This window comes from Poromitra crassiceps (assembly GCF_964638095.1).
Source record: "Poromitra crassiceps genome assembly, chromosome: 27".
NCBI lineage: Eukaryota > Metazoa > Chordata > Actinopteri > Beryciformes > Melamphaidae > Poromitra > Poromitra crassiceps.
The window spans coordinates 7,048,402-7,061,582 of record NC_139650.1 but is presented as its reverse complement, the minus strand read 5'-3'; the positions used below and the strand labels follow the sequence as shown (position 1 = coordinate 7,061,582).

Genomic DNA, 13,181 nt, shown 5'->3' with positions numbered 1-13,181 from the left:
TTTGTAACATTTTCTCATGTTTATTTTGTAGGAGCTTATAGGTAAGAGCTGTGTCTCTTATTTAATCCATCATTTTCTTTTCTTAGGTAAATTTAAGGTTGGGGATTAGTTTGATTGGTTAGTTGTGTTGGGGCCATGCTATGCTCTATAACTAAACCTGCTACTTGTGAACTTGTGATGGTGGTTTGGCTGATCATCCTTGGGAGTGTTAAGAGTGGGGGCACTTTTCTGTTGCGGTCCGGTTCCCCGAAGCCGGTTCCTAACATAATTGGGTGCTCGTCTGCTTTTCTCATTCGTCAGCACGTCGTCTGTGAGTGTGTGTATATATATATTTTATGTTTGTCTGGTGGGCAGTCTTTGTGCAGGTGGTAAATGGTGTTGCATGGAGCTGAGGTAGCTCATGGTGGTAAAGCTGGTGGAGATGTTTGTTGGAGGAGGAGCCGGTCAGAGGGGACCAGTAAGACTGAGGAGGGGCGTGACAAGGCAGGGCCGTCAGTAGCACCGTTTCTCCTTTCTGTGTAGACTATGCTACCCTACAAGAGTCCCGTCTCCGTACATAGACTTGCCTGTGACTCTGACTCCCAAGCCATCTAAATCAGCGATACAGACGTATTTACAAGTGTCACAGAAACATTTCAAAGCCACATATTGAGAAGAAGGGTTCATAGCTTCTCGACGTCGGGGTTAGAAAGCTCGTCGCTGCTCATAAATGCCTCTTTTCATCTGAAGTCTGTGCTGGTGATATTTTTTACCGAGCTTTCGGCCAGAGTGGCGCTGTTGAGCGCTCTGACGGCTGGGAGCTCTAACCTGGAAAAAATATCACCAGCACAGACTTCAGATGAAAAGAGGCATTTTTGAGCAGCGTCAAGCTTTCTAACCCCGACGTCGAGAAGCGATGAACCCTTCTTCTCAATATGTGGCTTTGAAATGTTTCTGTGACACTTGTAAATACGTCTGTATCACTGATTTAGACGGCTTGGGAGTCAGAGTCACAGGCAAGTCTATGTACGGAGACGGGACTCTTGTAGGGTAGCATAGTCTACACAGAAAGAGGAGAAACGGTGCTACTGACGGCCCTGCCTTGTCACGCCCCTCCTCAGTCTTACTGGTCCCCTCTGACCAGCTCCTCCTCCAACAAACATCTCCACCAGCTTTACCACCATGAGCTTCCTCAGCTCCATGCACACCATTTACCACCTGCACAAAGACTGCCCACCAGACAAACATAAAATATATATATATATATATATACTCAGACGACGTGCTGAGGAACGAGAAAAGCAGACGAGCACCCAATTATGTTAGGAACCGGCCTCGGGGAACCGGACCGCAACAGAAAAGTGCCCCCACTCTTCCCACTCCCAAGGATGATCAGCCAAACCACCATCACAAGTTCACAAATAGCAGGTTTAGTTTCAGAGCACAGCATGGCCCCAACACACCTAACCAATCAAACTAATCCCCAACCTTAAATTTACCTAAGAAAAGAAAATGATGGATTAAATAAGAGACACAGCTCTTACCTATAAGCTCCTACAAAATAAACATGAGGAAATGTTACAAAAAACTAAAGGGCTCTCCCTCTTACTTTACTTGGGTAAGATGTTAGTGTACGAAAGTGTAGAGCTGGAAGTAGCTATTTACAGTTTAGACTGCACCGGTCCACCCAGATAACACATCGTTCAGTTCTGAAGAACTAAGTTGGCCCACACAGTTCCTACCAGACAGAACACAGCTGGTAATTAGGAGTACAATGAGTGGACTCATTGTTCAATCACACACTTACGAAAGGAATGCTGTGAACACATGCCAAAGACTCAAACGTTTCATTTCTGTAGCTAATTAAATGATAGCCCAAACATTTTATTTCACATGTCCTGTTTCTGCACTGTTGAATGGTTTGGTGATACCATCCCTCAACCCAGTGCTGTCATTGCAAACGATAAGGGCTGCGCTGCTGACTCTTTGTTCTGTCAGGGAGGAACTGTGTGTAGGCCTACTTTGGTAGTTCTTTAGAACTTGAAGATCTGTCTTTGTCTAGGTAGACTTGTGCAGTCAAAACTGTAAATAGCTACCTTCCAAATCTGTACTTTTTTACACTAAATAACTCTTACCCAAGTAGCAGAAAGTAGGAGGGATAAGCCCTTTAGTTTTGTAACATTTTCTCATGTTTATTTTGTAGGAGCTTATCCATCCTTTTCTTAGGGAAGTTTAAGGTTGGCGATTAGTTTGATTTGTTGATGTTGGGGCCATGCTGTGCTCTGAAACTAAACCTGCTACTTGTGAAGGTGGTTTGGCTGATCATCTTTGGGAGTGGGACGAGTGGGGGCACTTGTGTTGCCGTCCCCTTCCCCGAGGCCGGTTCCTAACATAATTAGGGGGTCGCCTGCTTTTCTCGTTAAGTCAGCACGTCGTCTGAGTATATATATATATATATTTTATATGTTTGTCTGGTGGGCAGGCTTTGTGCAGGTGGTAAATGGTGTTAGTCAAGATGCCTTTGCATGGAGCTGAGGAAGCTCATGGTGGTAAAGCTGGTGGAGATGTTTGTTGGAGGAGGAGCCGGTCAGAGGGGACCAGTAAGACTGAGGAGGGGCGTGACAAGGCAGGGCCGTCAGTAGCACCGTTTCTCCTCTTTCTGTGTAGACTATGCTACCCTACAAGAGTCCCATCTCCGTACATAGACTTGCCTGACACTCTGACTCCCAAGCCGTCTAAATCAGTGATACAGACGTATGTACAAGTGTCACAGAAACATTTCAAAGCCACATATTGAGAAGAGTTCATAGCTTCTCGACGTCAGGGTTAGAAAGCTCGACGCTGCTCATAAATGCCTCTTTTCATCTGAAGTCTGTGCTGGTGATATTTTTTCCAGGTTAGAGCTCCCAGCCATCAGAGCGCTCAACAGCGCCACTCTGGCCGAAAGCTCGGTAAAAAATATCACCAGCACAGACTTCAGATGAAAAGAGGCATTTATGAGCAGCGACGAGCTTTCTAACCCGACGTCGAGAAGCTATGAACCCTTCTTCTCAATATGTGGCTTTGAAATGTTTGTGACACTTGTAAATATGTCTGTATCGCTGATTTAGACGGCTTGGGAGTCAGAGTGACAGGCAAGTCTATGTACGGAGACTCTTGTAGGGTAGCATAGTCTACACAGAAAGAGGAGAAACGGTGCTACTGACGGCCCTGCCTTGTCACGCCCCTCCTCAGTCTTACTGATCCCCTCTGACCGGCTCCTCCTCCAACAAACATCTCCACCAGCTTTACCACCATGAGCTTCCTCAGCTCCATGCAAAGGCACCTTGACTAACACCATTTACCACCTGCACAAAGACTGCCCACCAGACAAACATAAAATATATATATACACACACACACACACACACGACGTGCTGACGAATGAGAAAAGCAGACGAGCACCCAATTATGTTAGGAACCGGCCTCGGGGAACCGGACCGCAACACAGAAGTGCCCCCACTCTTCCCACTCCCAAGGATGATCAGCCAAACCACCATCACAAGTTCACAAGTAGCAGGTTTAGTTTCAGAGCATAGCATGGCCCCAACACAACTAACCAATCAAACTAATCCCCAACCTTAAATTTACCCAAGAAAAGAAAATGATGGATTAAATAAGAGACACAGCTCTTACCTATAAGCTCCTACAAAATAAACATGAGAAAATGTTACAAAAAACTAAAGGGCTTCTCCCCCTACTTTCTGCTACTTGGGTAAGTGTTATTTACAGTGTACAAAAGTGTAGATCTGGAAGGTAACTATTTACAGTTTAGACTGCACAGGTCTACCAAGATAAAGACACATCTTAATAAAGTTCTGCAGAACTACTAAAGTAGGTCTACACACAGTTCCTACCTGACAGAACACAGCAGTCAGCACAGCAGCCATCATCGTTGGGAATGAGGAGAGCAAGGGGCGACAGGATGGCATCAGCTGGCTTAAATGCTCTCCACCAGCCAATCAGCCAGCAGCAATCTGACACCTGACCAGGCCAATTAGGATGAACACCACCTGCATCTCATTTCTCAATCACACACACACAGAGGAGGAAAGGAATGATGAACACATGAGAGAAATATACAAGGACTGAATGTGAACATTAGCGTCTGTAGCTAATTGAGTTTATAATGACTCAGAGCTTGGGACACCTTGTATATTAGCCTGTATTATCCCATACATGTAAAAAGCAGCTGTGATGGCAAAAATTAGGCTTACAACATATACAGTATATAAAATATGTGACTGTGTGTGTGTTTTGTACCTGATTAGTTCATTAACTATGGGCTTAATTATAAATGAGTTATGACTGAACGTTACTATAAAGCACACATGGGCCACATACCCCTGTGTGGCCCGCGATGGAATTGCAAAAAAATATTTTTTTTTTATTTATTTTTTACAGTACCCGCTGAATAAGTGTCCAAATGTTCATGTCATTCTGGCCAATATTCTTCTGTTATAGCATTTCAGTCTGGAATATGGAATATCTTTCAATAATCTTTATGACTAAAAGGCCAAAAGTAATCTCATGTGTAAGAAATGGCTGTTCTACTTATGCTTAAATTAACCCACTCATATTCTGGTTTATTTCAAGAAAAACATGGAAATTCTAATTGGCTGGTAACTTTAAAATCTAGCAGCCATATTGGCAGGTGGTGAAAAAAGTTAATTTCAAGCCCTGCAGGGAGAGTGTGGTGACATAGGAGTGAGTGAGAAAAGGATCAAATATTGGTGGTTAAGACTGAATAATGACATCACAACTGTTAATTTAAAATGAGTTATTCCTCTAAACGTGGCTTCAAATGCCCCAATTTTTTCGCGCTGGCGCCGTTCAGCCCTCAGCAAAATCTGGTAGCGAGGACTTTTCTTGTGGCCCTCTCTATCATCAAAGTTGCCCATCCATTACGGCATGACAATATTTGTTCGGCCCCCGGCAACAATCTGGGTTTCTCATGTGGCCCCCCATGAAAAATAGTTGCCCACCCCTGGGTTAGGGTTTGGATATGGGTCAAGGCTAGGGAAGGAAGCTCCACGGACAGCTCTGCGGCAAAGCCGTCAGGAGAGCCAGGAGCCACCAGGAATGCCTTCCTTTGGGAAGGAAGGAGGAAACACACCTCGAAGGGGAAACTGTCATCATCGATAACACTGGCACTAAGAGAATAATAGAGAATGTAATAATTACTATTCTGTCCTTAAGTTTCACACTCTTCACTGTCAATCTGCCAATCTACACTATAGACAGTTGTGGAATAACTACATCTTATCATACGGGACCCCTGATAGACTACAAAAAAGTTGAGAACCACCGCTCTACACCACAGAGCTATATAATATTTACTTATACTGTACCTAATAACACACGGCAAATTTAGGACGTACAGTAGGTGAAAGAACTGTTGAGGGAAAACTGCTTTCACTGGCACACTAAACATTTATGCAAGTGTGTCACTATTACTTGATCTTATGTTACCTTATGTGTGCGGCCATAAAGTCCCAGCTGGGGGGGGGGGGGCATTTTAACGGTCTTCAACATAATAAGTTCAAACATTCACATTGTGGGAGTTTGAGTTAGAATGAGTCACCCTGTGGTCTCTACTGTGGTGAGGCAAGATACATTTTCCATACCACCTCAACACGTGTGCACAATGTGACATGAAACTCACACCTCTGTGCAGCGGAGGCAGAAGACAATCGACAGGCTTCATTTATTCCGGATAGGAGACAGAACACCCCCTTCATATGCGATTTTAGGTAATAGAGTATGTCAAATAGACTTGTCCACCGACACAGCTTACTTGTAGAACGAGCGGGTTTATTGAAGTCTGAACAACATGAGAGCAGTAGAACAACTGTTTGTAATCTCAGCCAACCTTGCTGGCGCACTTCTATGACATCACAGCCTAGCTGCATATCCTATGTCTCTGATTGGTTAACAACTATGTAAATCATACTGTAATACCAAATACCTTGACAGAGTATAGAGTGTAGGCAGTAGATAATTACTGCAAGAGAAAAATGCACAAAATTTCATGAAAAGGGCACAGCCTAGGCTACTAGAGTTAACACGAAAATGCATAAGAACAACGTTGACCGCACAAGTACTGTACAGTCATCCAATATGCATCACATCTACAGCTGCAGCACCATATCTGTGCAACACCAATATCACATCTACCTGTAGAAAGCACCGGTGCTCGTCAGTCTGCAGCCATAACAATTAAAGGCCTATCACTGCCCTACATTTATGACAACGTAGAAAGAACTGAAGGAATAATGTTCCTTTTTTGACTCTTCTACATTTACATAGCATTGTAATTGTCTTATTGTGCAAATAAACCTTTCTAAATGCGTTCTCATTTGTTAGTTAACATTTTTAGGTGCAATTAAGTTACTTTTCAGAACATGTTTTTTTTTACAAGAGTTCAAAATATTTGTTTTAAAGAGTGATGGGCACATGCCCCCTTTGTAAATGACACCTATGCATTTATGGTGTTAGTTTGTAGATATTACAATACATCTGTCAATGCTGTTGGACTTGTTTGGCAGGGGCATATTTTGTGTTCTGGTATTGGGTTGGTTTTATTGGCCATATGTGCTGGTTTTGACGGTTTTGACACACAGACCTGACAGCTCTGGCCTTGGATCATCAGCTATTCCATTCCAAATTCAATCAAAAATCAATCTGCCGTAGGCCTACAAAGTGTGTGGACATTTCTGGTTCCACTTTGATCTTGCTATAGTGTAGTGTATTTACATGCTGCTTGCAGTATTTAAACTGCAGTTAGATTGGTTTGAGAATAATATGGAATAATAGCCTATATATGGAGACAGACAGAGGGGATAAAAGGGAGGGGGGGAGATCAGAGGCCTCGGCTTTTCTGAAGCCGGACTGGATCGCTCCGTGGAATTGGAGCTTAAAAGGCAAGCTGGGGACTGGTTTACTGCACTTCTCCAATGAGCAGATAGTGCATAATTTTACGCTTAAAAGGCGTGGTTATAATGATTAAGGCCACCTGTTGCGCCGACACCAAGATATCAAGTGCGCTGGTCCACACCCACTAATCTGGGCTGCGCCTGGCACTAAACGCAGTTTATAGGCCGATGCAATGATAGAGCCCTAAGTCTTTGAGCTCATTCCGGACCTAGAGTAGTTGTAATTTCCAAGAGTGGGTTACAATCAGTTTTCATAAAATTGTATTTTTAAAATACGTATTTGTATTTTGATAGATTTTTCAGACCAGTATTTTGTTTTTGTACTTTGATACATTTTTGAGCAGTATACTTTTTGAAGTATTTTCACCCACCTCTGCAAGCAACCTGCTGCACAATTTCCTGTCATTTCACTGAAAATGTTTTTCACATGAAACCCACCCTGGTGATGTGTTCCTGTTACTATGAGCAACTGTTAGAAGGTGCTAGCCACTTCCTGTAAGCGGCCAGCACATCTGATCTACAAGAAGCAGTTAATGACCACATCAAACCTCCACACAGGTAGCAAAACCACAGTATACGGCCAACTAAAGTGCAGGGCACAGTATATACTCTGCAGAGTGAATAGCCTATTCCAGTCAAGTCAAGTTTATTTGTATAGCCCTAATTCACAAGCATGTCTCAGAGGGCTTCACAGAAAATATATCTAGCTAATTCTAGCTGACACAACAGAAGCAAATTACAGTAGTAATAATAACACATTGAACAATCATATGATGGAGAAATATAGAAATATAGAATAGAATGGGTGCCATGCTTTAGGTGTGCTATTCTATAGCTTAATGTATCAGCATGAATTAGACAGGGGCAGGTCAAATAGTAAAATAGCCTATTGTAGTGACCTATTATGCTGCTGGCAAACTCTGCTGGACAATAACCACAGGTGCAGCCTGAGGTCACGTGGGACACTAATGGCTTGACATTTTGTGTCACAAAACTCACATGAATGCAAATTGAGGTACTTTCTTTATTAGCACATATTAGTACAGAGCTTCAAATACGCCGAATTTAAAATGCCGAGTTTAATTGTATGTTTAATAAGGAATATGTTATTTGCACCTGTATGTCAAATACGCAGAATTTAAAATGTTTAAGCACGTCTAAAGTATGCACCCGACACGTGCACCTATGTGCAGTGAATATGCCACTGTCTCTGACTTGTCTTATCACTATACTGCCTTATTGCTTGTTGTGTCTCTTGTTGTTTTTGCACCCATATGCCCTGTTATATTTGTACTATGTTGTAAACGGAGTCCACAGCACAAGAATTTCACACGTGATACTTGTACCATGGAGTGACAATAAAAATCTTGAATCTTGAATCTTGAATCTTGAGCTTACATAATAATAATTGTATGGCTTTTCAAAAGGTGCTTAATAAACAGGCAGCAAAAACAGCAAAACAATAGTCAGGGAAAATACAGTAAAATTTCAGTATAGTTCAGTATAAAACAGTGGTACGGAAAGTACCTATACACACACACATAAGAGCTGTAAATAGACAGTTTCGGTTTCCTAGTAGCAGACAAACCACAGGCAAAACACACACATGCACAGCAACAAGAGAGACACAGAGAATGTGTAGATTGGTTTGAAACACACACACACGCACGCGCACGCACACACACTTACTGCTGTCACAGTTTGTCAGACTGGACTCTACCCGACACAGGACTTAATTCTCTCCACCAACTACAACACAAGCAGAAATATAAAAAATACTTGTATTAATATTTTGAATCACAGAATAGGCTACTGGTTGGTGTGATCGGAAATGTAGCTCTGAAACACTCAACTGGTATAGGAACTGCAAAATTAAAGCACTGCAATTGAAGTGGTAGGGCACTTCATAAATGAATCAAACATTGGAATTAAAGTGGAAAAATATAATTTGCGTTAAAAACACATTTACGTTTCAAAAGTCATAAAAGTGGTTCACATTTGTGAAGATTATCCTGCTGAACACAAATGACCACTCCCATAAACTTTTGTTAACCACATACCTTATTTTATGCATTTAAGTGAAATCCCCATTCTAAAACCCCATTCACTTTTCCCATGAAGATCCAACAGAGGCCTACTTCCGGACTCATTCCTGCATGCGGTGCTCTATTTGCACCCGGGTATGCGAGACTATTTACACCCTACCTACCATATATGCTAGGCTATGTACACTATTTACAAGCACGCCTTTTACAGCGGAGGCTCGGAGCTCTGAGCTTGTCTTTTTCAAGCGTTTGAGAGCGCAGCGCTGCATGGAATGCCCCCCCTCTCTGTTTCTCTCTCTTTCTCCGCTTCTCTCCTCGGCTCTGTTCCTCTCTCTTGTCATCAAGGCTCTGACCAAAACAAACGCTGAACTTGAAGAGAGGGGTTTTACACCGTGGTGAAGTTGGTTAGGTTCACTAATCCCACATTGGTTTTAGGCTACGCTACCTGCTTTTGAGATCTGCACCTGCTTTTGAGATCTGCACTTGCTTTTCTCTCTCTCTCTCTCTCTCTCTCTCTCTCTCTCTCTCTCAGTAAGAAAAATCTAAAATCAGTAAGAAAAATGTTAGGCCCTGTGCTCTAAAAACATTTGGTTATATTTAAAATTTTAAATACAGTAGGCTACATTCTAATACTTTTCTGAATTGGAGTGTATAGCCACATGAGCTATTTACACTCGGGTACAAATAGTCAAATGGGCTATTTACACCCGGGTGTAAACAGTCACATCGGATATTTACACCCGGGTGCAAATATTATCTGCTTTTTAAATATAAATTGCTGGTGTTCCATCAACTATTTTACTACAGTAATACAACGATTCATGGGTTGGGGTGATCGTAACTGCTGGCTCCAAATCGTCCCGGCTGAATGCCAGTAGACCAGTAACTATATAGTAGTAGCCTAGTCTAGGGCTGTTGGAATGGATTTTGGGATTTGAATAAAATTTGAATATAGAAAAAAATATACTATTAGAACATTACATGTGATGAACTATTATAACGTTTTCCGACTCTGAATCACACTCTCATTAAACGTTAATGTGTACACTAACATTACAATATCAGAGATGGCAGAAAGTGGTACACCAGAGATCACCACAGCCAAGCCAACTGAGTCTGAGGAACCACAGCTAAAACAACTGAGTCTGAGGAACCACAGCTAAAACAACTGAGTCTGAGGAACCACAGCTAAAACAACTGAGTCTGAGGAACCACAGCTAAAACAACAAGATTAGACAGTTCTTTTCTTTCCCTCCCTCCTCATCACGAGGACAAACGGCGAGTAATGTCACAGACACACTGAAATGATGTATCTGCAATATACCTGCCATTGTAAAGTATATTGCGGATCAACTGTGTCAATTTCCCTCTATGTCATCCAGCTGCAGGCAGCACGCAGCACGATCGTGTTTGTTTGCCGTCAATCTGGGAACCCAGAGTCTATTTTTATTTGAAAAAATATTTTTTTCCCTCCAAAAATCAAGTTTGAACAAATTTAAATTTGTTTGAATATATTTGAATGTGCCAATTTTGAATCCAAACATTTCATTACAGTTAGTTATAGACTAGAGGGTCAGTATAGATGTCACTTTCTCACCGGAAGACGCCCCCTCAATTGGGACTGAGTGGCAAAACCTATGGGCAAAACATTTGGCAGGTTCCTCCCTGCTGTTTGGAGCAGCGGGTGTCATTTATCTATCTAGGCTGAATGTTGCTGCCACTCAGTGGGCGTGACCCCGCAGTGACTTCTGCCTCTGTGACAGCACGTGCATACCCTCTAGTCCCACCCCCACCGTCGAACAAATTGAATTGAATTTCAAATAAAAAGTGATATATATTCAGCCACATGCTGATAGTGTAGGTATTGTCATAGGCCTATATCAATTTGAGCATTACAAATGTGAATATATTGAATATTAAAACGAATAAAACATTGGAATTTGAATCAGATTATAGAGGAAGATTGACAACCCTAGTGTAGACTGTCTTCCATTCGTCTCAGAAGTCATGCTCGGTGGTGACGTCGGCAGCGATCATGTCATCATGCTCGTCTTCCAATCTGTCATCAGCCTGGTTGGGTGTGGCTGTAGCCATGGCGACGGGCAGGCCAGTTCCTGCAGTCAGAGCAGAGTTAAAATGAGAATTTAGACAATTAGATAATTTATCCATCACTAACACATGGACAGAACTGATGGAGACAAGAGGATGATTATTCCCCTACATAATCTAAAATCAACACCAAATACATACTGTATGTTTGATTTATTGACCGACTGGTGGATTCAGTTAGTGTTTGTAAAGTTGTTTAGTTACTGACCTCCTCCAGGCCTGCGGCAGTGTATAGACAACATTAACAGAGTCAAGATGCAGCAATGACAGAACACCACTAGTTAATTATTTAGTTAGTCAATTAATTACTCTCCCTGCTAGAGGCTAAAGCACTAGACAGGCTAGTTTATTTGTTAGCTAGTCTGTTAACGCTATGCCTGTGTTAGGATATAGAATAAACAGAATTAGAAGGTTTCAGATAGTACAGTAGCCTACAAATAGATCACCAGTAGAAAGATAGATTGCCATTTAGTTAGTTTAGTTAGTTGGTCTGTCCCCCCACTGACATGAACCCCCCCCCCCACCACTACCATCATACATCACTTTAAAGATGTGTGGTGGTCAGGGAGGACCCTTCACGTCACCGCTACATATTGTTGGCAATGAGCTAAAGTAGGTTGAGTTTTGCAGGTATTTTGAGATTTTGAGTGATTTGATTACTTTCATCTCCGTTGTACATTATAAAACAAAATGGATAGTAATGATTTTCTATGGTTTTAGTAGAATGCCACTGTAGAAAATGGAATGTTTAGTTATTTTTCTCACATTTTACTTTTAGACAAATAGCAATAGCAGATTAAAATACTCACAAGTTTTGATCTGAGAGAGCTATCTCAGTCATTCAAAACGTTATATATAGGCAGGGGAGTTTATAATTTATTGGAAATAAAAAAAATCTAATTTTCACCCATGTGAAGAGTTTTTGCAGGCCACCAGACATATTGGACTGCACCTTATTTTTTTGTGATTGTCTTTCTGTATTGTTTTCGTCTTTTGACTATTGATTGATATGACCGCTACTTTGCATATGTACTTACACTAAATCAAATTCCTCGTATGTTCCAAAAAAAGTTAAGCTGAATCTGAGTCCAACATCATGTGAAATTGTCTTTTTTATGTACAATTTTCACTCCTGTCTTCCACAAACTTTGAGTTGGTTGGTTTCAGTGGGCAATAGAATTAGGGAATGTATGAGGCCAGTCGTGAAATTCCATTAATTCGAAAAGTCCGCAGGGGGGCGCACGTCAGGTCCGGAAGTGACGACACGTACATTGGCTCCAATGTAAAAATGAGCCGACTTCTCTCTCGTTCTGTGTCTTAAATAAACATTTTCCGAATGAGCTTATGGTCTGAATAAACAATTTCAAGTCTTTTTCATGCTCTCCTGGGCTCCGTTTTCTAAATTATGGTCCCATTTCGAGTAAAAGAGCCGATAAAAATTATAACTTTGGGGGCGGGATTTTCTTTGATTGACACCAGATGATCCCAACCAGTTGCCAAGGCAGGCTAGGTAGCTAGCTAGCAACGTAGCCAGAGATTAAAAGTAAAATAACAGAAACAGCGTTACCCTTATGATATTTTAATGATGTTAGTAGACACACGTAACAGTATAGATCCCCGTTATGAGGTATGTTGATCAAAAGAACACCTAAAACGCTATATCGAAATCGGGTTTTAGTGGACGGGCAGCTCTGAAGTTGGGGCTTCAGAGCTGATCTGCGGCTAGCTAGCTAGCAACGTAGCAACAGTATAGATCCCCGAGGTCTGTTGATCAAAAGAACACCTAACGCTATATCGTTATGTAATGTGACTTGTGACATGATCACCACATTTCAATAAATATAACGTTTTTGCACATTTGAATGCTGCTGGTCGTTTGTTTAATGATGTATATATTGGACATTTAAAGCTGATACACAATTGTGTTGAGGTAATTCCGCAAAGCTCAGTTAAATAACGTGTAACACTTGAAACAATCAAATGTAACTTTTTCCACAGCAATACATACAGTCCAGCCCACCATGGAAAGGAACCATTGTTTGAATTATATCAAAATATATTTGCATGGTGTAGC

General features: G+C 41.7%; 1 protein-coding gene across 1 annotated transcript in view; it reads left to right on the top strand.

Annotated features, from left to right (window-relative positions):
• LOC310799406 (dedicator of cytokinesis protein 3-like) overlaps nt 1-10,161 on the top strand; it is a gene marked incomplete at both ends in the record, with an annotated part of 383,185 nt that extends 373,024 nt beyond the window's left edge. Inside the window, one exon of the mRNA XM_083661993.1 lies at nt 10,064-10,161. Within this exon, the coding sequence (XP_083518119.1) occupies nt 10,064-10,161 (98 nt within the window). The remainder of the gene's footprint in view (nt 1-10,063) is intronic.
• Nucleotides 10,162-13,181: the final 3,020 nt, after the last annotated feature.